This window comes from Panthera leo, chromosome B4 (assembly GCF_018350215.1).
Source record: "Panthera leo isolate Ple1 chromosome B4, P.leo_Ple1_pat1.1, whole genome shotgun sequence".
In the NCBI taxonomy this organism is placed as follows: Eukaryota; Metazoa; Chordata; class Mammalia; order Carnivora; family Felidae; genus Panthera; species Panthera leo.
Genome location: NC_056685.1, coordinates 138,146,475 through 138,170,034, shown reverse-complemented (window position 1 = coordinate 138,170,034; position 23,560 = coordinate 138,146,475). Strand labels below are relative to the sequence as shown.

Sequence of the window (23,560 nt, the reverse complement as noted above, 5' to 3'; positions counted from 1 at the left end):
ACCACCTCCGTGGGACTTCGCGTGAACTAAACATCATCAAATAAAAGCACTGTGTCCTTCCTCCCGTCCATCCACCTCCCGTCGGCTTATCTGGCAGGACAGGACACGGCTGCTGAGCCCCAGCGGGCGGTAGCGGGGTTTTCCTTCCTGAGGGCTCAGAGGCTCAGGCACATGGTTCAGTCCCACGCACTTCGCTCATTGTGTGAAAGGAAACCCACCGCGTGCTGTCTTCTGTAACTTCCTCATTCCGCACGTTTTGAGACGTTTTCATCACGGAACTGAACTTCCCGGCGTGCGAACGCTGCACTCGTTGCCATTTAGAAGGGTCCTCGCTCAGGTCTTTCAACAGCTTTAGAATTTTCCCTGAAGTCTCTTTTCATTCTGTTTAGATATATTCCTAAAAAACGTATTTGGGGGCTGTTACCTCCTAAAAAATTTTTTATTTTACATAAAAATGGGATTTTTTTTAATGTACCACACGGTCTCCAGAAAACGTGCCTCGTGTGACAACTTAGCTGTAGACCTGGGGTTTCCCCAGTCCCATCACCTACCCGCAGGAGTCCTCGAGGAGATGCCTTTACGACCTTACACGTTTCGGGTCCCCCTGTCTGCACCAGCTCGGACTGCTAGGGACAGAAGGGACAACAGTGCCTCTAAGGGAGCAGGGTCCAGGACCCTGCAGAAGGAAGGGGCGGGCTTCCCTGCTCCGGTGGGTTCTGGGGGCTTCCCCACACACCCCCCGCACAGGACAGGGTCTTCTGGATCCTTCCTCACCTCGCGGGCAGCGGCTGCCCCCTGAATCTCCCGCAGCCTTCAGGGCCATCACACCCCAAGTAGCCGACCCCTCACTCCAGCCTCCGAAACAGCAGACGTGTTCGGAGCCAGCTCCGCGTGTTGGTTTCTGTGGGTGAACAGAATCACCACCTTTGGCTCCTGACCGCGTGGTGACAGCCCCCCAGGCCACGTGTGGCCCTCGCATTTACTCACACGGTCCTGAGACTCGCTCGCTAGATGCTGTTACAGAAGAAACGGCGGGTGCCCGTGAAGGGGAGCCCGCCTGAACAAGACCGTTAACAGATGACTCTGTGTTCCTGTCTCCTCCGTCCCCGGACCCTCCCCACCCGATCTGCAGCCAGAAGGAGCACTGCAGGGGCTCGATCTCTCCAAGAACAAAGGCCAAGTACTACAGGGGCACCAAGTCGCCTTTTTTGGCTTCACGGACCCCCAGGCGAAGCCAGAGACGGCCTCTCCGGAGTGCTGCTGCGAAATGCAGGGTCCAGGCCCCCAAAGGAAACCCACCACCTGAAATACAGTCAGCAAGTTTTCAGTCATGATCAGGCAGCTCTGTGCTGGTTTACTGGCACATCAAATGGGAAAACAGGCGTGGAACCCGGAGCCCCACCAGCGAGGGTGGGTAGGGCCTGTGCCGCCCACACCCTGGGCTCGGATCCCTCCTCACCCTTCTGCCTCCAGAGACCAGGTGTCCCCCCAGGGCCGGGCGCTCGCAGGGACCGTCCTGTCGAGCTGTGCTGCAGAGGGGCGAGCGGGGGCTCTGGGGCTAGGCAAGCCCTCTCTTGCTGTCAGGAGAGTCGGGTTGGGGACGGCACGGGGATTCCCAGGGACCACTGGCCCTTCACGGCTACGTCCCAGCCCCTCGGACAGCGCCTGCAGCAGATGGATGGGGAGATGGCCGGACGAACAGGTGGATGGAGGCAGGACACAAGGCCACGCCTCTGGGGGCAGAGCTGGCCCATCAGACCTGGTTTCTGTCCAGCTCCAGCTCACCTGGTGGGAGCTGGGTGGGTGTCTGCCTCCCGCGGGCTCCTGTGGGCTTGGGGCGCTGGGGGCTGGACGCCCTCAGTCGTGTGCAGCTCAGCTCGGTGCGGGACTGCGGCGGGTTCAGAAGTCGGCCCGGTTCCCGCATCCCTGTCTCCAGGGTCAGTGTCTGGACCGGCCAAGCCACAGGTGCCACTGGGGATCCCTCTGCCCGGGGTCCTCAGGACCCCCCACCTCTCAGCCTCAGACCCCAGGGGAGGGCCCCAGAGACGCCCACCCCTCCCAGTGAGGTCACGCCCAGGGCCCGCACCCCAAACCCGAGGCGCCGCTTCCGTTCCTTCCCCGGGCTCCCCCGCAGCCCTGCAGTGATGGTCCCACCACCCACTGCCACCCGGTGCCGGGCCCGGGACGCCCCAACCTGCAAGCTGCCGGCCCCACTGGCCTACAGTCTCCTTCTAGAACCTGGGGCCCTGCTCCCTGCTCCCCCCAGCTCCTCGATGTCCCCGGGCCCCTGGGACCCTCCTTCGTGGCCCCATCCCACAGCCCGCTCCCCGGGCACCCACCCCACCCCCCGCGGTCACCAAGACAGCTGTGGAGCCCCAAACCCCCAGTACCCTCCAGTGCCCTGGTGGCCGCGGGATTCCTGGGCCCCCGCTGCCTGTGACGCACTCGGGCTCTGCCAGGAAAGCCAAGCGCAGCCCCCTTCCCGCCCCCACCGCTCCCCTGAGCACAAAGCATTTCAGGTTTATTTAAATAAAAATTATAATTTATACAAGACTTCTTTAAACAAACAAAGTTTTCTTAAAAAAATGTTACAGGGGATTTTTCATTGGTTCTTCATACAGTACAATCCTTTCGTTGAACAAAAATGACAGCAGTAACGACTATTTACAGATCCAAAATAGACTCAAGCTTCAGACGTAGAAAATGTAACATTCCTTCTAGTTCAGTGATCAGTCATAGAAACGCAGTATCTGCCCAGATTTACACAATTCGATAGAAACGACGGCTCGCTCTGCCAGGAGGCCCGGAGCCCGCGGCGGGCCCGCCTTCCTCCCGGCAGGGCCTGGGCGCCCACAGAACCCGGTGCCCCCCGGGGCCGCGCTCGGCACGTGGTCAGTTTTCATCTCCCTTTCTCCTCAAAAGGGACTCAAACCAAACCACCCCCTCTGCCGAAGAGGGCGAGGCCACCCCGTGGACAGGCCACACACCGACCCCTTGGCGGCCCCGGGGGTCGCCCTGCAGCCTGTCCCCATGTGCCTCGGGCACTGAGGGAGGATCTACCGGGGGTGGGGGCGGTCCCCAGGTGTGCCCTAAACCTCCCCGGGGCCACGAGAGCCGGTCCAGCTGTGTGGCAGCCAAAGCCAAGGTTTACGGCGGGCTCTGCCTCCATTGTTATGGAAGGGCGGCCCGCAGGGTCCCGCCAACAGCACGGCTGGAGCTGGTGGGTGCCACGGGCGCCCTCAGATCTCACCGACTGGGTCGGGGGTGTGCTTCATCAGGCTGGTCGACTGGGCCCCCCGGAGGCGCTGCCCGGGCCCTGGAGCGTGGCCCTACGGTCCCCTGGGAAGCGGGGGGGCGGGGAACGTGAGCGATGCCACCGGGCCTCACCCAAACCAGCAAATTAGGATTAGAGCAAAGGTAAAAATTACATCTGAAAAATGATACAAAAATAAGAAAAACAGCTTGCTCTCTGTAAAAAATATAATCTTCTGTTTCTTCAAAAAACAATCCCAGTGACCCCCAAAAGGACTCAGGACAAGCCAAGGAGCTGGAGTAGTCGAGTCGGGAGTGCGCTGACCGCCACGATCTCAGCCTGTCCTTCACAGACGTCACAGGCCTGTCCCCACACGGCACCACCCCCGCCCCCGGCCTCCGCCACAGGAGCGCCGGCTTCCCCAGGCGTCGGGGGTGGGGGGGTGCAGACCGGTGCCAGCTCACCCTCACCCCCCCGAGCGTGTGCCAGCACAGCTGTGTGCCCACCGGGACACCGGCGGACGTCAGGGGTGCAGACCGCCCGGCCCCAAACCTCCGGGCTCCGCTCACGGCCACTCCCCCGAGCCGGTGCCCTCCGGAGCATCCCCGTACGGCTCCCCGGGTGGACCGGCTGCAAGCCCGGCCGCTCCTGTCCGCCCCCACCCACCCCAGAACCCCCTCCCTCGTCCGGAGGCCAGCGCCAGCCACGCAGCGGCTGATATCCGTCTGAGAGCAACCACGGCTTGAGGTGCCCCCAAAGGTCTTGGGACGCGTTCTGCGGGGCTCTCCAAAGGGCAAAGCGTTAAAAAGATGTGCTTCTAGGGCACATCACTCTGTATCCTCATCGGTCACCACGCCCGGGACTCCCGGGGGCTCGTCAGGACTGGGGGGCGGGGGGGGGGGGGCCCGGCCCAGCCAGCCTCGCTTCCCCCACGAAGGGCAGCACAGAGCTGAAGCCGGACGGGGCCGCACCCCCTGCCCAGATCGCGCCCTGAGGACGCGCGGCTGGGGGTCTCGCCAGAGGAAAGCGCACGACCCGTTCCCGGCGGTCGGTGAAGGGGCCTCTGAGCTGCTCGTCACCGACGTCCTTCACCCCCAGGAGGAGGGAGGGCTTGTTCCTTAGCTATGGCTTCTGGTGTGGAAGAGCTTCGGCCTCCGGAGGGCTGGGTGCGCGGCTGGCGCGGGGGCTCTGGCCAGGCGGGGGCTCAGAAACAGCCGCTGCGCTCGGCGGTGGCTGGGGCCGGCGCGTCCCGCGTGTCCTCCGTTCCACGGGCCTCCGACGATCCCCTGCCTCTGTGTCCACGCGGTCGTGGGACACGCCTCACCCGTCAGATGGGCTGGCGCTGTCTGCGGGCCCCAACCCCTGCGTGAAGGGTCCGTAAGACGCAGGGTAAACACAATAGAAACCACAGATCGAGGGGAATTATTGCAAAAGATCAGGAGGATGTCCAAAGTTTTTCCACTATCAAATTGTTAAAAAAACAAACGGACAAACAAGAAACCAAAGAGAACAACAACAACAGCAACAACAACAAAAAACCTTCCAGCAACATCCCGGAAGAACGGACACTAGCTGTCACTACCAGACGCGGCTGCTGCTGTGATTTTCATGTACTGGCTGAAAATGGTCTCGAAGGCCTCGTCTCTATGCACCATGGCACCAAACACCAGCGGCTGGCGGGGAGGAAAGGCGGTGGGTGGCCCGGCACCCAGCCAGGAGGACCGCCCCCAACACAGGCCCTGCCTGGCCCCAGGCCAGGTCCTAGCAGAGCCCCTCAGGGTCTGGTGCTGAAGGGCAGACCCTCCCCTCCACCCAGAGGCCGGGCCCCCAGCCTTCAGGGGGATCCCCGGCTCACCCTCCCCCGCTGCGGCCCTCAGCCCCCACCTGACCCACACTGGAGAGAGCAGTAGGGCTCCTGCGGCCGCGGGGAGGGAAGGAGGGAGGGAAGGAGGGAGGGAAGGAGGGAGGGAAGGGGGGAGGGAAGGGGGGGCGCCCCTCAGGCCCCTTATGGCCGCAGCCCCCAGCCCACCCCAGGCTCCCCGACTTCCCACCCAGCACTTACTTTCTGGGTTGATGGCGTTGACACGGCAATCCCCATGCCTGACCCCGGGAGGACAGAGAGGACCTTGTACTGAGGGGACGACAGCACACTGTCACCACGGGCCCCTGCCAGGACCAGGGCCAAGCCTGTCCCCATGCCCCGGGGCCCACGGACACCAAGCCCCACGGAGCCCCGGCCTTCCTGGCCACAAGAAGACAGACGGACCTCGTGACTGAGAACCCAGACCTGCGAACGCCCCCTCCCGCCCCCTCCCGGAAGGGCCCAAGCGACACAGGGTCTCCCTACGGGGCACCGCACGAGCGGAACGCCCCAGCGGGGAGGCGCGGAGGGCCCAGGGCCCCAACAGCCAGCGGGGTGCCCCTGACACACCAACGAGCCCGGGTCCACCCCACAGCCTGGGCTGGCCCGCGTCCTACGCGCTGAGACCCTGGAGATGGGGAGCAGGTGGACCCGGCCGGCCCCGCCAAGGGCGTGCGTCGGGCCCTCCCCGGGGACCACACGCACTCCGCCCACGCCACGTGACCACACCCGAGGGAAACCGGCTGAGGAAACGCTCGAGGCAGGGGGAGCATCTCGGGGCAGATACACAGTGGCTCCAGGGGCCCAGGGGCCTGACCCATCTGGGGGAGGGCGCCCGGCGCAGACCCGTGAGGAGGTGGGAGAGGCCCGTCGTGGCACACGGACGCTGACGGGAGCCCAGGGGGCTCTGCGTGGAGGCCTTCCAGGAGGGGAGCCCTGCCGTGGCCAGGAACGAGGCCAGCAAAGCTCCCTGCTGGCACCAGCCTGGCGCTGTGAAGGCACGCGGCGGGAGCCCAGCCGCTTCACGGCCCTCCGGCCCTCCTCTTCCCGACGCGGGAGGGGCGAGGAGAAGGGAGGAGGCGGCCCAACCGACCTTCTGGATGTCTGTGATGTCCACCAGCTTGATGACTTTGTTCCTCTTGGAAGAACCGGACTTGGAGCTTTCGAAGCACAGGTAACTAGCGGGGGAGAAAGAAACAGGGGCGCAGCCCAGCAACTGACTGGGGATGCCCCGTCCAGGCTGCCGCCACCACAGTCCCCAGGGGGCGAGGGCGACCCCCAGAGGGCCCCTCCCACCTGTCACCACGCACCGGCCTTTTACAGAAAACCTCACTTTCGGAGAGAGAGTTTCACAGTTTTTACAGACTAAACCCACCGCCCTACGCGGAACCTGGTTGACGTCAGAAGGATGTCAGGCATCCTCGCGCTGTCCAACCAGAACCAAGAATGTCCCCGAGGCCCGTCCCTTCAGCGAGGGGCAGAGAGGGAGGCGTGGCCCGTGGCCGCTGCCGTGAGTGCGAGGGCGGGGCGGCCGAGGGCCCGCGGGGCTGAGGACAGATCCCACCCCGGAGCCCCTCTTCCCGCCCCTACACCTGGCGGAGGGCCCCCCCCCCCCACCCCCGGGGGTCAGCTCTCCGTCCGGTCTCGTTCTCGGGCAGAAGCAGAGCCTCTCCCCGACAGCAGAGCAACACGTGCAGCCGCGGGCCCGCCCCTCGAGGCCCGGCACCCAGCGCAGCGCGGCCGCGGCCCAGTCCCCGGAGGCACTCACTTCTCCGTCACGTACAGGACCCCGTTGCGGATGTAGTCCGTGGGCATCTTCCGGTCCCGGTTAATCAAGCAGCAGCGCCAGCCGTTCTCGCACACTAGCGGGGACGAAAGCGCCCGTGACCTCTCCCCCCCACTCCCCGTGGGAGCCCGTCACCCCGGGCTTCCCAAAGACGCACCGACACACGCCCCCCACCCCCGGGTAACGCCCCGGGAGGAAGGAAGGAAGGTAGGGCGCCCCCCCCACCCCCGCCTTCCTGGCAAGCACGTCTGCATATCCTGGGTCTGCAGGACGAGGGGCCAGGAGGAGGTCGAAGGTCGGGTCTCTACGGCTTTCCTCCGCAGCTGCTCACCACACGCTACAGACCGCCAGGCAGTTCTAGAACCCAGCTCCCTGGGCGCCCACCGGGTCAGGAGTTCAGGGCAGGCCCTTCCTGGGAGGCTGACCCGGGACCAGTGCCCCCGGCTGCCTCCCACCACACGGCTCTCCAGACAGGTCACGGCCAGGGCGAGCCGGGGCAGCACAGGTGACGCTCAAACTGGGGACGGCTCTGAGCCGCGCTCTGGGGGACCCCCTGGATTTCTGCCGCTAAACCATCTGCCGCGGGAAAGGGGGGGCCCCGTGTGGGCCAGGAGCACACCCGGCTCTCCCGCCTGCCCACCCAGAGCAGCCCTCCGAGCCCCCGGGGCTGTCCCTGCCGAGGGCCCCCAGCATAGGGGCGAGCCGCCACCCCCCCCCCCCCAGGCCAGGGCGGGTCACGGACTCCGCGCACGTACCCGCCAGCGGCCGCTCGTTCTCTGTCAGGTTGAAGATCTCGTGGAAATTGCCTTTCTTGGTACCGTGGCAGCGACCGGTGTCCTCATCCTTGCTCAGGCCAGCGGGCGCGCTGGACACGTAGCTCCGCGAGGAGGCCGTCTGCAGCTGCCGAGAGCACGCGCGTGCCCATCAGCCACGCCGGGTCGGCAGGGACTGGGGCGCGCGCAGCCCCCCGCCCTTGCCGGCTGTCATCGTACAGGAGGCACAGCCACGTGTGCCCAGATGGGGGAGCGCGGTCCCCCTAAGAGCCCCTCCAGGGGCCGCCCCTCACCCCGCGAGGGCAGAACAGCCCCACCACAGCGGGGAGACCCCCCGTCTCCCCAGCAGGGTCCCCACTCCCGAAGGCCGAGTTGAGCCCGCCCCCAGAGCACGCAGCCCATTCTCCACATTTGAGAAACGGGACGTGGTCGAGGGACAGGCCACTGAAAGCAACATTAAAAAGTCAAATGGTCACGACACAGCTTCCAGATGGACACCGTACCCAGTCGTGCCCTGGCGGCTGGCCAGGGAGGAGACAACAGACACACGTGGGACCGAGAGAAAAAGGGGGTCCCCGTGACGTGAGGTCACAAACACGGAGGTTGAGCAGAGCCGCAAGCAGCACCTCCTCCAGGGAACCCGCCCCCTGGCTCCCCTCAGTCTCTCGGGACACTGGCCAGCACTAAGTGGTCTCGACCCCCATGAAGGCCTTTTCTCCCCAACCACCCCAGGGCTAGGACGAACCGCTCGTCTCCTCCCATGCCCTCGGGGAGCCAGGCTGCCCGCCTCACCCCCACCTGCACAACCGGGGCCTGTCTGCTGGCTCAGCGGCTCGTACACACACAAGCTTCACCCCTAATAAGGAGCCCGGGCTCCCAACAGGCTTTGCTGTCCTAGAGCGTGACCCACACTGACCCAGAGCTCCCCTCCCATCAGCGGGTCACCAGACACCTTCTCCTCAGAGGACACTTACACACAAGACTCAGAAATCCAAGTCCCCTCCTTCAGGAAGGCTTCCTGGACCTCCCCGAGACCCCGAACGTCCCCCCCCCCCATCCGAGACGGAGGAGAACACCTAGGCCAGCTGGTCCTCTGTGCCCCGACTTGGGACGCAGGGCCCAACACCCACAAACGCTTTCCACCGTGAACGAGAACAGGCCCGGTACCGGCGTGTGGGCACGAGGCAGGCCCGAGCCTCAGAGCCGGGGAACGGAAGGGCTGGACAGCAGCCCCCAGGGGTCCCTCCTCCCAAGGCCCCTGGCTCTCGGTAGCCACGACCAACATCCTGTACCGCGCCTGCCCTTGGCCCGGGGGCCCGCCTGGCTCAAGTCTGTGGGAGGGGCCCTGAGGGGCCCTGCGGCGGGTGGGGGCCTCCAACCCCGGGGCTCGTGGGCCGTCCGAACGAGCAGTGCCGGGCGGCAGGGAAATCCCCACAGCCCCGCGTCTGCTTCGAGGGCCCCACAACACGGGACAGACGCTGGCCTCCCCGTGCACGGGGAGCGGCAAGCGGGGGGGCCTGGGAGCCGCGGCCCGGGCCCGGCCTACCCGGCGAGACACGGCGGCGTTGGAACGCTCCTTGAGCTGCGGGTCGGTGGGCAGGCTCCTCCAGATGATGTAGGGGGTGTCGTATTTGGCTCGCAGTCTCGGGCAGCGTTTGAAGATGAAATCGATGAGGAAAAACTTGATCCCGGCGTAGAGTCCTGGGGACGGGAAGACACAGTCCCATCCCACCCGGGACCAGGACCGCGGCCATGTCCGTCCCCTCGGCACGGCGGCCCCGCGCCCCGGCCCGCGGAGGACAGAGCGCCAGGGCACACGGAGGGCCTCGCAGAACCCGGGGCGGGGGGGGGGGGGGGGCGCTGGCACAGGGCAGGAGAAGCAAGAGGGCCAGGAGACCCCGGCCGAAGGGGGGTCCACTCCGGCTGCTGCCAATCAACCCAGCTCCCAAACAAGTTACGACCCCCGAGAATGACATGAAGGGACCCACTCCGGCCTGCCGCCCTCTGACCCGGTGGGCCCGCTCCCACTCGGGGTCAGAGGGTTCGCACCCCGGCCCAGGCCCCTGAGAAACGGCACCGAGGGCATTTCACTTTTGCTGGTGCCAGTCACTTCCCCCAAGGCCACGCCGTCTGCCAGCCCTGGCTTTCCTGGCAAGGCCTGCAGGGAGAGCGCCAACCAAAGACCAGGGCTGCGGCGGCGTGCTTGGGGGGCCGCGGGCAGGTGGGGACGGCCCCCATTCCGTGAGACCCCCGAACCACGTGGCCGCTGCGCTCGACGCCCCAGCTCGGACCCAGCCCCACCCGTGCACTGCAGCCGGGCCGGTGCCCGCTCCAGGCCAGGGACCCTAAGGCCCGAGACAGGTCAGGAGTCAGGGTCTGGCCAGGGGCAGCCTCAGGACCATGGCCTCGGCCTCGGCCTCCACACCCGCCCACACCTTCCTCCCTGCCCTGCAGAGGCCGGGGGCAGGGGTCCCAGTGAACCCATGAGGGGTTCAAGTCCTCCTGCCACCCCACGGTTTGAAATACGGACAAAGGCCACGTCCTGCACATCCAGATCTGTGGCCTGGATTCTGCACACGCCCCGCCCTAGAATTAAAACCCTCAACGCCCCACCTCCAGCTGCCCCCCCCCGGCCCCCCCCATCCCTCGTGCCTATCACTACAGCAACGTCACCTGCCCAGCAGTTCGGCACAAACCCCGACCCCGCCCTGACCATCCCGTCCATCCACAGGTCCCACCACAGCCCAAGGCCCCACAGGCCCGGCCCTCCCGCCTGCCCCATGCCCCTCAGTGCTCTCCCCGCTCCACCCCGGCCAAGGGCTGTTCTGGACCCGCACAAAACAAACCTCCGAAACCTCACCCTCTGCCTGAGCCTCCGCCCCGCACAGGACGGAGGCCACCGCTCCCCACGACCCCCCCCGCCAGCCCTATGTCTCTCTTCCCTCGGCCTGACCCCGCGCGGCCCCTGTGGGCCTTCGGGTCTACCAGCTACTCGGGAGTAGAGCGTGAGCTTGATTTAAGAAACCACCGCCACGTGTCCAGGGTGCAATGGGCCTCATGTCTCCCGTGTAAACAGCTGATGAGAAGCCATCGGATGAGGCCCAGAGGGAGGAAAGCCAGTGAGCGCGAACAGCTGGCCTCCGGGAGGCACGTGGCACGCGCTCTGGTGGGAAGCAGCCCGGGCACCCTGTGCCACACTCACCCCCGACCCGGGACAAGGCGCCTCCTTACCCAGGGCCAGTCCCACCAGGCGGTAGGGGAAGAAGCAGGAGGCGAGGAAGGCGGCCCACAGAGCGACGTACAGCTTCTGCGTGATCTCAGGCTGGACCCACATGAACAGGCTGGAAGGGAGAGCGGGGCTCAGCCGGGGGGCGGGCCACACCCCCGAGGCCGCGGGCTGGGGGCCCATCACTCACTTCTTGATCTTTTCCAGGATGTCGGCCATCTTGCCAAAGAGGTTCTGTGCGGAGAAGCCACAATCACAACGGGTCCCCGTCCACACGGCCACGTCAGGAGGGCCGGGTTCACGGGCCGGCCAGAGAGGTCCAGCCCCCGTGTGGCCATGGCCGGGTGACACAGCCACTCGAGGGCCGAAGACAGGGGGGCGGGTCCGGTGCAAAGCCCAGGCTGACGCACTGACACGGATGTCCCGGGCCACGCCCCTCCTGGAGACAGCTCGGCCCGGCGGGTAGGGGCTCCACCCTCCAGAGGGTGCCAGCCGACAGCCTCGACCGGGAGGGCCTTCCCGCCAACCAGGGTTGTCTCGGGTGCTGCCTCGGGGCCAAAGGGCAGGCTGACGGCAGGTCCGCTGACAACAGACAAGCCAGGCCTGGGGCACTGGGGGCCCCCGCTGGGCGACGCTGGCACAGAGGCGCCCCCAGACCGGAGCCCGAGAGGGGGAAGTACCTGGGCTTTCTGGGCGACATCCAGGACGAGCTGGAACTTCTCAGACACAGTCAGGTCCTCCTTTGGAGGCTCCTGCAGCCAGACGGGAGAGAATGTCCTCCGAAACTGAGCAGCTCAGAGGAATGAGTCACAAGAACAGCACAGGGGCCTCCCAGCCCCGGGAACAGGGTCGCTCTGCTGCCCCCGCGCGGCATGGGCTGGCTGGCCTGGCAGCCACCACTCTGGTGCCCGGGAGGGCGGTGGGCAGCGGCAGGGATCGCACCTTGACGGGTCGTCTTCAAACGTGCACAGAGCCCTCCGCCCCTCACTTTGCAGTAAGGGAAATTGAGGCGGGGTGGGGGGGGGGGGGGGGCTGACCTCATCCTGTTTGTCTGAGCTCATTCAACCAGAGCCTCCCAAGGGCGTCCTGGGCACCGGGGCCCAGCAGGCACAGGCCTGCCGCCCCCGAGACTCCCTCCCCGAGCCCTGACCCCTGTGGCACCATTGCACCCAGCACCCCTACTGCCAGCTCCCGCCCATGCCTGCAGCTGCACCCCACGGCCAGAGTCTCCCTCTGGAGCAGGTCAGCGAACTTTCTGTAACGGGCCAGAGAATAAACACCTGTAGCTCCGTGGGCCACGCGGTCCCTGCCACAGCTACTAAACCCGGCCGTTGCTGCCCCAAAGCATCCGCAGCAGTGTGTACATGAAAGGGAACGGCTACATGCCAATAAAACTTTATTTATAAAATCAGATGGAGGGCCGCGAGCTTGCTGATCCCTGCTCTACACGTCCACTGGTCCAGCGAGACACCGTGACAGCCCCCTTCGTACCTCCCTCTAGCGGATCACATCCCAGCTGGGAAGGGTCAGGACAGGCCTGCTTCCCCTGCCGCCAAGCCTGGGCCAGCAAGGGGCACTTGGGGTGTCGGCCGGCAAGGGGTCATAGTGTGGCCGTCCAGGGCTCTGTGCCCGGGGATGCTGGCTTTCCGCTCCCTGACCTTGACTTGCCAGGCAGGGCTCCCAGGGCATCCGCACAGCTGCTGCTGGAGGCCTCAGGGAACCCACACTGCCAACGGGTCGAGGCCTGACCGGGTGGAGACCGAGACCTTTGCCCTCCCAGGACTTACCACGGGCTCAGACACTTCAGGCACGATGCTCCACTGTATCCTCCAGCCCCTGGTCAAGAGGAGACAATCACGAGCCTTTAACAGCTGGTGCCGTTAGAGGGAGGACCTCAGATCCCCAGCCCCGTGCTCCCGACCGGGAAGGAGTGCGGGACAGAAGGGGCTGCGGAGACCCTCTGCCGTCTGCTGCCGTGCCCACCAGGGCTGCCCCCTGGCTCTTGAGAATGGACAATTCAAGGTCACCCTCACCGGCCCCTCCCACGGGGGCCCAGAAGTGACAGGTCTTTCAAAGTAAGTCACCACAGCAGTAACAGCAAGTACTTTAGCTGATCGTGCCTCGCCTGGGCACAGAGGACGCCCTCACGAGTACGTAAAGATTTGCTTCCCTACAAAAAACATTTTCAAGTGAACCAACTCAAGCAGGCACTGAGATGCAGCTAGGAACACTCGTATGCGGAAGTGTGAACTTTTGAACGGCTGCGTACAAATCTGGAACACGGGGGCTCTCCTCTGGAGGGACGTTCACTGCTGGGGCAACCGCATGTTCAGACACACCAGGCAGCCTGGGGACGAGGGGCATCCCGACGGAGCCCCCAGAAGGTGCTCACAAGGGCGCGAAGGAAAGACGGGGCATGTTGCTTGGGGCTGGTGATTGCAAGGACCCTCACTCTGAATGCCAGGACCCTCCCCCGCTCCCCCAGGGCACAAAGACTCTGCAGCCCCGTCAAGGCTCCTGGGATACCATCACTGAGCGGGGGCAGCTGCCCCCGGGCACCCGCCGGCCTTCCGGAAGAGCCGCCGGGGAGCTCGAAAATCACCCGCCGCTGGCTCCAGCGAGCCGGGTGGGGGCGGGCATCCTCCTGGGGGCTCGGGAGCCCCGCCCCATCACAGGACTACCCCCAGACACCTGTGTGCGAGGCGGCCCCGGCTCAGGGAGATGGCACCTCCACGTACAAGGGCAAACCAGCACGCTCACCTGGCTATGAGGTAATTGAGGGATAACCTCAGAATTGCTAGAAATAAGAACATGGGGATGGCCCAGCCATGCCACACGGCATTCATGTACACCTGCGGGTAGGAGGGAGACGGTCAGGCACCCGGACAGGCCACCCCCTCCTCCTTCCCCCCGACCCCCCGCCCCACCAGGCCACGATGGGAGGTGGGCGCCCAGGCCCCCAGCGGCTCTCCAAAGGAGGGAGTGCGTGACGGGGAGGCCCCGAGAAGAGCTGCTTTCTCAGCAGGGGTTCCAAGGGGTGGCACCAAGGGCCGCTCTGGGTGTGCAGGGAGGGGGCGCCCCAGGGAGGCAGCTACTGGACGTGGCCTGGGATGGGCACGGGTCCCTGCCGGCCCCAGGTACGGCTCCCCCGGGAAGAGCTCGAAGCCCCGCCAGGACTCAGCACGGCCAGGCGAGGTGGCCAACCGCTGGCTGAGAACCCACGACGTGCCATGTGCCTGGCACACAACAGACGTTCAGACAGGGCAGTGAGTGGAGTGCAGGGGGTTTCAGGCACAGGAGGCCAGGAAGGAGGGCCTGAATGGCGGGCACGTCTCTTGGTGATAACACACAGGCAGGACCACTATCAAAGGCCTCGTGGGGCAAAGGGCCTGTGAAGGGGGAGCCTCCGGGATGAAGGCAGGGCCGGGGCCCCGCGTCCGAGTCCTATTCTCTGTAAAGGAGCAAAATGCCCTTCTCCCCCCGGGGCTGGCACCGGGCTGTGGGCTTTAGGGCAGCCTCAGAACCTTCCAAAATGCAGAGATGGGGCTGCCCCTCTCTGGCCACGGTGCCTGTGGTGCAGGTGGGTGGCCTGTGTCCCCCTGCCAGTGATGGAAGGGTCTCCTTGCGCGGGGCTGGGGCCGGCTACGGCAGGACGATTCGAGCAGGGGGCCGAGTCCCCTTTGCCCAGAGCAGGCCGCGATGCTGGCCTGCTGCTCTCCCACCCCTTCCCCAGGACTGGGCTCGCAGAGGCCCAGCTGGACCCCCAGGCCAGGAGCCTCCCCCAGCCCCAGGTGCCCAGTGGGAGGGAGCTCGGTCGCCCCTGGGCAGACAAGCCTCCTCACCAGCCTCTCCCCGACTCGCCCAGGAGAGCAGACGGAGGTGTGGACAGAGGCCTGTTCCTGAGGCGCTGCCCCGGGGGGTTGTCTGGGGCTCCCCCTCCCCTGCAATGCCCTCAAGACAACCCAGGGCCGGGTAGCAGCACAGTCCCCACTGCACAGCCAGAGCGGCTAAGGGGCAGTGCGTCCCTGGGGACAGCTGGGAGACCGCGCTGGCCGCCCGGGGGGCTGGCAGACCGTCTCTGACCCCGGGGGACTCACGGTGAAGGCGATGGCGGACGTGTAGACGGAGTACCAGTCCGATAAGGCAGAGAGGTTCTTCACGAAGCTGGTGACGGGTTTGGCACCACGCTCTGGGGACAGAACGACCGCGGTGAGGCCGGCACTCAGGCACACCCCGGGGGGCAGCCAGCAGCGCAAGGGGCATGAGCGCAGGGGGCCCCGAACAACCTGGATTCCTGGGGCGCCTGACCGCCAGCTGGCCTCTCCCAGCCACCCCGGTGCCACCCACTGCGCACCATCCCTGCGCAAGCCGCCAGCTGGCCGCTCCCCCCCCACGCCTGTGCCACACACGGGAGAAAGAGGGAGCCGGGGTGGTGGTGGGGGGGGGTGCCTGTCATCGCCCGGGGCTCCTGGCCAATACTTGGAGAAGCACCGCTTTCCACTGGGGCTTCCAGGCCTGGAGGGACACGTCCAGGCCCAGCTTGGGGACGGGCAGAGCTGGCCTCATCCTGTCCTGCTCCAGATGGATGGCGGGAGAGGGGGGGGGGGGGGGGGGGGGGGGTGGTGCTGGACATGCTGCTGACGGGAGCCTTGTTCCTAAGGAACCTCCAGGAACATCTTTCTGGAAAGACGTCCAGTTCAGCCCCGAGGCCCCGCTCCCCTGGCCCCACACGGCCGTGCTAGGTACTCACTTAGTCGCCTCATGTTTTCCGTCAACCTAAGAGGGAGGGAGAGAGAGGTGAGTGCCAGCACCTGCACAGCCGCGTCCCCACTGCCATGTTCCACTGCCACGCGGGGAGCACAGCATGACCTGGGACGCGGGGCCCACACCAGGTGCAGCTCACTGCTGATCACTAACTTGGGGGGGTGTCACCTACGGTGCTGCCCCTCGTCTCCCGCCCACGTCCCAGAACCTGAGTCCCCGAGACGATGGTCCCCACACGCCTTGTCACGAAGCCCAGAGTGTTGAGCTGGGGGGGGGGGGGGGGGCTGCCTGTCACGTGACCCTGCTCCCGCCCCTGCTCCCTGGGGAAGGGCGCGTGGCCGTGCCCCGGGACCAGCCCTGGCGTCAGCCACTTTGTCGCTTCGCCCCGGGCGCTGGCCTGGCTCCCCCGAGGGCCCCTCCCCCCCGCAGGCCCCCACCTCCGGGCGCTGAGGGGCTCCTCCGTCTCCACCGTGCTCTCCTCGGGCTGGAACCGGAAGTCCTCCACGTACTCCCCAAACTTCTCGTAGAACCACTTCTGGACACGGGGGCACAGCCCCTGGCTCCGCCGGTCTGCGGGGAGGGGCTCCCGGTCAGGAACACGGATACGGTGGGGCGTGGACACCCTGACGCCGAGCCTGACCCGCTCCCGCCACGAGGCCCGCCACGGCCACCGCGGACCCCGTGGCGTCTCTGTTGTCACACGCCCCTCCCGGGGAGCAGCTGCAGCCCCAGCAGACGGCCCGCCCCCCGGGGACGGGGTCGCCCTCCCTTTCTCTCTCTGGCTGGGGGCTCACCCCCTGGGACGCCGTGGACCTGAGGGACGGCCAGGGAACGTGTGCGCCCAGGGGTTGTGTCCTGGCGGGGGCCCCAGTGAAGGACGCGGCCTTTGCCCCCCACGACCAAGACCTTCAGAAGGGGACCCACCTCACAGATTCAGAAAACCAGGAGGAAACCACGCACCCTGAGTGCTCCGCACAGAGTCACCCGCAGGGGGCGCTGTCCTGCCACAATTAAGGAGAGGGAGGGCAGGGACGTGGTCCCATGTGACACTCTACCGGGCCAGGTCTGTGCACACAGAGGCCGCCCAGGCACAGGGAACAGAGGTCTCGGAGAGGAAAGGAACGGGGAGCGTCTGGGGGCCTCTCACCCCTCCCTGGAGCGGGACTGTGCTCAGCGCACGCAGAGGTGGGCAAAGCAGTGAATGCTACAGCCACTGGATGGCTGGACAGCAGCCACGGGCAGTACGTGACCCGGTGGGACCGCCTGCGTCCCCATGAAACCACACTATGGATGCTCAATTGTGAAATCCACATTCCTTTCATTTTTTTCCAGCCGTTTAAAAATGCAGAAACCTTTTTTTAAAACCGTGAAGTCAGACAGGAGGCTCCGGTATGCCAACCCCCAGGTCTACGTTGGGCCTGTGGCCCGGACAGGCTTCGGGCGCTGCTGACCCCTCCGTACTGGCTGCGGGGCGGGGGGCACCACGCAGAGCACCTGTCCCCTCCTCCCACTGTCCCTCCCTCTGCCCACACACCGCACCGGTGACGAGGGCTACCGAGTGGACCTCGGCTGGGGACCCAGAGCGTTGGGGTCTTTCCGCCCTTCACTTCTCTGACACTCCCCACGCGTGCAGGGGACTCATCAATCACGGTGCACAGCCGGGACCTCGGGGTCTCTCCTGCCGCTTCTGGCTTGGAACCCGGGTCTTGAGCGTGGAGGGGCCCGGGGAGACGATGACCCAAGGGGCACAGCAGCCGGCCCTGTACCCGGACCGGCCTACCTGCACGTCCCCGCTGGAAGACAGGACCTGTCTGGGCCTCCACGTGGCGGGTGCCCCTTGAAGAGGCTTTCCCTCCTGGGTCTCGGTTTTCTGAGCTGTATGTGAGACAGGCCTGACCCCGAGGCCCTGCCAGCATGACTCTGAGCTCCCAGCACAGAGGGGGTGCTCACTAGTGGTCAGCCCGTGGGAACGGGTCCTACGTCAGGAGATGGGAGGGCCAGGCCCACCCCGGGGTCAGATCCCTAGACAGCTGGACAGAAAATCCCATTTCCTCCCAGGACATCGTTAGGAAGGACAAAGGGTAGAGCGAGATAGAGAACAGGGCTCGGCAGGCGGGGAGGTGCAGAGAAGAGGCTTCTGTGTCCTGACCCAGGGAGGGGCCCCCAGGTCAGTGGCCGAGAGGCCAGTGTGAGGACGACGCTCCTCGGTCGGGAAGGGCTGGAGCGGGTGCCGTGTGGCATCTTTACAGAACAATAAAATCACATCTCATTTGCTGTGACCGCTCGCCAGCTCACAACCGGAGCCGCCCACGGGGGCCCGACGCACGGAGACCCCGCGTGGGCCGGTGTGCCCAGGAACGGGCCCAACCCCCACCCCACCCCGGCCCGGCCGCCCACGGGGGCCCTACCTGCTCCGTTATTGACCTGGGCCTGCCCCTTCGGAGGCTGCTGGGCCGTCTGCTCCTCGGTTCTTAAAGGGAGGGAAGAAGGGGCAAGAGTCCTGTTAGTTCCAAGCGAGTCCGGGCTCTGCAAAGTCCTGGCACTCAGGGAGCCCACCGCACTCAAGTGTTCCTTCCCAGCAGCTGGGCTCCACTGGGACCTGACGGCTCAGACGTTGCGACGGCGTCCGGGCCTCACAGAGTCGCGTTCGTGACGGACACGCTTTTCTTGCTGTTTTTTTAATAACCGAGTAATCACTAATAAACATGCAACCCTTTCCTCTCCTATTAACATGTCTGCTTTTTTTTAAGTTCATTTATTTATTTTGAGAGAGAGCAAGTGCGCGGGGGGAGGGGCAGAGAGGGGGAGAGACAGAATCCCAAGCAGGCTCCGCCCTCGGCACAGCCCCATGTGGGGCTTGGACCGTGAGATCCTGAGCTGAGCCGAAGGGTCAGATACTTAACCGACTGAGCCACCCAGGCGCTCCTAACACATCTGTTTCTTTATTAAGTTCCGAATAAATACCCCTTACGCTAATTAATTAGCATGCTAATGAAAAGACACTTATCGATGCACGTACTCAGCAAGCCCCGTGCAAGGCCACAGGCTGGGTGATGCCCGTGCCAGCCACCTGCCTGGCTTCCTGTCCCTGCGGCCCGGCCACAACGGATCACGGCAGTCCCCCGGCCTCAGAGCCCTCGCCTGGAGTTCTGTCCACCTGCCAGACCCTGACTACTGATCTTTCAGCCAAAGGGCCTGATGGGGCTGGCCCAGCCCCCAGCCCCCGGGTGGTGCTTTGGCCGGGCCGCAACGCACTGTTCCTGTGGCTCCCAGGCCAGCAGGGACCCCAGGATGTGGGGAGGGTGGAGCCCCAGGCAGAACTCAGCAGGGGCTTGGGGGGCGGGGTGGAACACAGAGGACTCTTTCAAGGTAGAGATGCCAGGCCTGGGAGACCCTCAGCTTCGGGGAAGGACGGGGGGCGGTTTCTGCTCTGTTCACGTAACGGGATTTCACGCCACACTTCCGTGAACCGACCTGGTTCGCGGGCTTGAAAGCCGCGACTGGAATCTGGAGCAGGAGGCGCAGGGGACGAGCTGGACGGGAGACAGGCAGGGTGGGCGAGGCCTGCAGCCTCACTAGGCAGTGGGTGAGGAACACACGAGACAGAGGTGGAGTCCCAGAGAAGGGAGCCACGGCCAGGGAGGAGGGGGCCGGGCGGCCCAAACGGCCGTCCACGCCCAGAGCTCCCACCGACAGGGGTTTACTGGGAGCAGGAGAGGCGCCCAGGACCCGACGGAGTGCCTTCCATTCCCAGGCACGGGTGACGGCCTCAACACCAGGATGTCTCCGGTGAGCCTGGAGGTTCCGGAAGCCGCAGCCCACCTGAGAAGCGCTAACAAATGTGCTCCTGCCGAGCCCGGGCCCAGGCGTGCGCTGCCAAGGACACGGCCCTGCCTGAGCCACAGGTGGGCCCGGGGTCCGGGTGGCCGGTGGCCGCTTTCTGGGGCCCTGGGCTCGGTTTACACGGGCACTAACTGACTTTTCTAACACGATTACCCGCTAGAAACAAAGAGCCATTTCAACAGTAACGGGCTGCGTGCCGCCCCCTGGGAGAGGCCGGAGGACACGGGGGTGGGCACTCCGGGCGACACGTCCCACCAGACCTGGGCTGCTGTCGGTGCCTGTTACGTGCACGGGACACAGGAGGCGGCGGGCAGCGGGGAGATGGCGCATCGGGACATCGCAGCCTAAGACGTTGGGGCGCCCGGTCCCACCCGCAGCTCCCGGTCAAGGGGGACACCAACGGGGTGACCTCAGGGAAACAAGAGCCGTGTGACCTCGATCGGAAAAAAGGGGCCTTGGATTTGTAACACCCGTGGACTCACTCAAACGTTCCGGAACAACCTATGCTAATGCTTGATGATCGGCCAACAAGGCTGGAGTGGAATGTGCCTGAATTGCTTTTTGAAAATCCAATTTTCTGATCCGCAACCCGTCCGAGGCCAGAGGGCACTGAGGCCCGGGAGGTTCCAAGTGTGATGCCAGGGCCGGGCGCCAGGCTCACTCTGCCCCCGACCCTCCCTGGGCTGGGGGGGTCCATCTCACCCCACACACAGAGCAGCCCCCACCAAGGCTCAGTATGGCCTGGGGCCCAGCACAGGAGCGGCCCGAGAGGAGGGCCCGAGGCCGGGGTCCCAGGCAAGGCCTGGCCACAGACGGGCACAAGGCGGGAGGGCGGTGTTTCCACGTGGCTTTTGGACGGCGAACTGGAAAAGGCCTTTGCCTACTGATAAATAAGCTTTAACCAAGATGGTTTTTCAGAAATTCTCTTTAAAACCAAAACAGAGGTTTACATAAACCTAATCCCCAGGTTTCAATCCTACAACTCATCTGCAGCTTGGGTGTGTGTGTGTGTGTGTGTGTGTGTGCGCGCGCGCACGTGCAGGGGCCCCTCCACATGCTCACCCAGCAGGGACGGCCCACGGCCACCCCCACACAGACATCAAGGTGACGGTGCAAAAGGTCATCACTTGTGGGACGCACAGCTGGTGAAGCGTCAGACTCTTTGATTTCAGCTCAGGTCACGATCTCACGGTTCGTGAGATCAAGCCCCATGCTGGGCTCTGCGCTGACAGCACAAAGCCTGCTTGGGGTTCTCTCTCTCCCTCTCTCTCTCTGACCCTCCCTAGCTCATGCTTTCTCTCTCTCAACATAAACAAATATTAAAAAAAACAGAGAGAGAAAGAGTCATCTCTTGCATGAAACCTGCTTCTCCCTGTACTTCCCCCTTCAGGCCTCAGTTTCCAGAAGGTTCCTAAACCCCACCCCCACATAAAGCAGGGGAGCAGCCCCACGAGGCACCCCAGGACCCTTAGCTTCCTGGGTCCTGGCCTGGATGTTCCTTAACTATAATCACCCAGCTGGCCCCCAAGCAGACCTGTGGGAGACTGGTCCCTCTGCATCCTCAGAACTGGGAGGGGACTTTGGTGAAGGGCTGGGGAGTGAGGCCGGGCGGGGGCTGGGAAACGGACAGAGCAGACACGTGGGCAAACACCACTCAAGGCCACCGGGGGGACTGCAGCCTCCAGCCAAGGGCTCCGGGCGAGGCTGGACCCAAACACGCATCTGCCCCAGACAGAAGTGCGTTCTGTCGGGGAGACGGCGCTGTGACGCGCCACAGAAGGCTGGCCGTGGCCGGCAGGCTGAGAAGGCACCCGGGGACAGGGCCAGTCCCTGGATCTCCCAGCATCCGTCCAGGTCAGGTGACTCGCTGCACCTCTTTGCATAATTAAAACGTAATTGAATCTTTGCACGTCTACAGATTTCCACGTAAGAAAGTTCAGCATCAGGTAAAGTCCTGGCTGAGGCCCATGTGCCGATGTCTGGGACGGGGCCCCGGCCTTGCGGCCGGGGCAGAATGCAAAGTAGGGTGAGTCCCTCCCCTGACAAGCTCGAGGCCTCCCCCCACCAGGGAGTCCCGAAGAACCCCGAAACAGCCACACTGACCTGCGGGGACAGGCAACACAGCCCGATTTCAACGCTGCCCAAAAACACACACGAGTTGTCCTAAACGCCTGCAGAGCAGGGTAAAGACCCTTCCTCCAAAGACAGCCAGGTGCCCCCAGCTCCCGGGAGCTGACCACCAACGGGTAAGACCTGAGAGGAAGCCAGCGTCTGGCCATCGCCTTCCCACCGACTAAACCCCGTGCACGGGGCACCTGGAGCCTGGGGGGGATCCTCGGAACCAGAGCTGGTGACGACACTCGGTAACAACAATGCACTCGCCCACCCCACAGAGGAACCAGCTCTTGGCGGGGATGTCCCAGCAGCGGCCTCGTCCGCCAGGCTGCCAGCCTGCAGGGACAGGGAGAGCACGGGTCTCCGAACGTACAAACACCCCCCGGAATGACCCGCTTCTCGCTGGCGGCACCGTGAGGCAGAGGCCCAGCTCTTGCAGGCAGAGGTGGGGGGTGCCGAGGGGGCCACGCGCCAGGGACAGCTCCACCCACAGCAGGGCCCACACCATCCCCCCCAGAAGCCGGGGCGTCACCTCCAGAGCGGAGGGGCGCTGCCGGGACGAGGGTGACCCTCCGCGGCGGGCGAACCCCGAGGTCGCTGCGTGCGGCAGGTGGCTCAGGAAGGGGTCCCGACCCCCGTGGCGGCTCAGGGGCAAGGAGGCGCCCGCGGGGGCAGCGGGGGGCCTCGGCCCCCTCCTCACCTGGCCTTCAGCACCTCCTGGACCTTCTGTTCCAGCTCCATCCGCCGCTGCCGCTCCCGGTCCAGCTCCTGCCGCAGCATCTCCGAGTTGGTTTCTTCCCTCAGCTTGCGGAGCTCCTCCTCTGCAGGGAGACAGCTGCGAGGTGACCGTTGCCCGGGTCCACCCTGCCCCTCGACGGCGCGGGCACCACGGGAGGGCTCGGACGCAGGGGTCGGCCACCGGCTTCGGCCTTTCCCGGGTGTCCCCACGCCGGCCCTCCTGCCCGCCCCGCGGCCCACCCGCACTACAATGCCCACTGCGGAGCCCCCGCGCTTTCCGCCGGGCTTCGATGTGCCCCGAGTGCAGCCTGGGCCGTGACCTCACGGGGGAGCCGGAGGAACCGGCGCGGCCACAGGCGGGCCCTGCCTTCTGCACCGTTCCTCAGGAGCAGAGCCTGTCGGCGGGCGCCGCCCAGGAGCACCGGGCCCCGGCTGTCTCTGCCCCCCTCAGAGCGCCTCCCCCACCGGGTCCCCCACAAACGCCTGGGGAGCGACAGCTGGCCGCGGGCAACTGGTTCAACTCTCGAGGGCTGTGCCGAGTCTCGTATCACAGCAAAATGCGAGAGTCCCCCTGAAAATCCTCGGCTCCTGCATTTCCCTGTCGCGGTGCAGAAGGCTCGCTCGTTTCTGAGCGGGACACGCGGTGGCCCTGCTCTCGTCACAGCCCCACGACGGCACGGAGCTCGGCCGTCTCCGCTCTGCCCCCGGACACCAGCCCTCACTTCTCAAGGCTCTGCATCGCCTCCTAGAGGGGTCGCCACCCGCCGGGGACAGACGGAGCGCACAGGTGTGAGGGACCGAAGACCTGCCTCCTCGCGGGGCTGGGCTGGGCTCCCCGCATCCAAACAGGTCACGGCTACCTGCTGAGAGACCCCGAGCGCCCTGCAGGGAGAGGCAGGTGCAACGGGGACGCGGCCACGGCAGCCCCCGACACGTGCCGTGGCCCGGCCACGAGCCCCCCCAGAGAACACGTCCCGAAGAGAGACGGCTCCCCACGCCGACGGTGCTGCCGAGGCCGAGACCCGGGAAGAGCCTCCTCCACAGGCATCTGCTGGGGGCCGATGATCCCACTTCCCCCTTTTAGTCAACGGTTAAAGTCATGAAACAAGTCTGCTGAGCTGGGGCCCGAGCAAGACGGAACAGAGCGGTGGGGAGGCCCGCGCTCGCAGTCACCCTGACGGACGGGTATCTCGCCGCTCTT

General features: G+C 65.5%; 1 protein-coding gene across 2 annotated transcripts in view; it reads right to left on the bottom strand.

Moving 5' to 3' along the window:
* Positions 1-2,526: 2,526 nt before the first annotated feature.
* The window catches only part of GRAMD4 (GRAM domain containing 4), a 72,296-nt gene continuing 51,262 nt past the window's right edge, over positions 2,527-23,560 (bottom strand). For both annotated transcript variants that reach the window (XM_042948142.1, XM_042948143.1), the window contains exons 4-19: positions 22,322-22,442; positions 18,072-18,133; positions 16,101-16,233; positions 15,650-15,675; positions 14,997-15,088; positions 13,660-13,751; positions 12,687-12,735; positions 11,580-11,651; positions 11,090-11,133; positions 10,905-11,014; positions 9,220-9,374; positions 7,656-7,800; positions 6,883-6,976; positions 6,208-6,292; positions 5,316-5,384; positions 2,527-4,926 (exon numbers count right to left, since the gene is read on the bottom strand). In XM_042948142.1, coding sequence (XP_042804076.1) covers positions 4,822-4,926; positions 5,316-5,384; positions 6,208-6,292; positions 6,883-6,976; positions 7,656-7,800; positions 9,220-9,374; positions 10,905-11,014; positions 11,090-11,133; positions 11,580-11,651; positions 12,687-12,735; positions 13,660-13,751; positions 14,997-15,088; positions 15,650-15,675; positions 16,101-16,233; positions 18,072-18,133; positions 22,322-22,442 — 1,454 coding nt within the window. In that variant the 3' untranslated portion in view covers positions 2,527-4,821. The remainder of the gene's footprint in view (positions 4,927-5,315; positions 5,385-6,207; positions 6,293-6,882; positions 6,977-7,655; positions 7,801-9,219; positions 9,375-10,904; positions 11,015-11,089; positions 11,134-11,579; positions 11,652-12,686; positions 12,736-13,659; positions 13,752-14,996; positions 15,089-15,649; positions 15,676-16,100; positions 16,234-18,071; positions 18,134-22,321; positions 22,443-23,560) is intronic.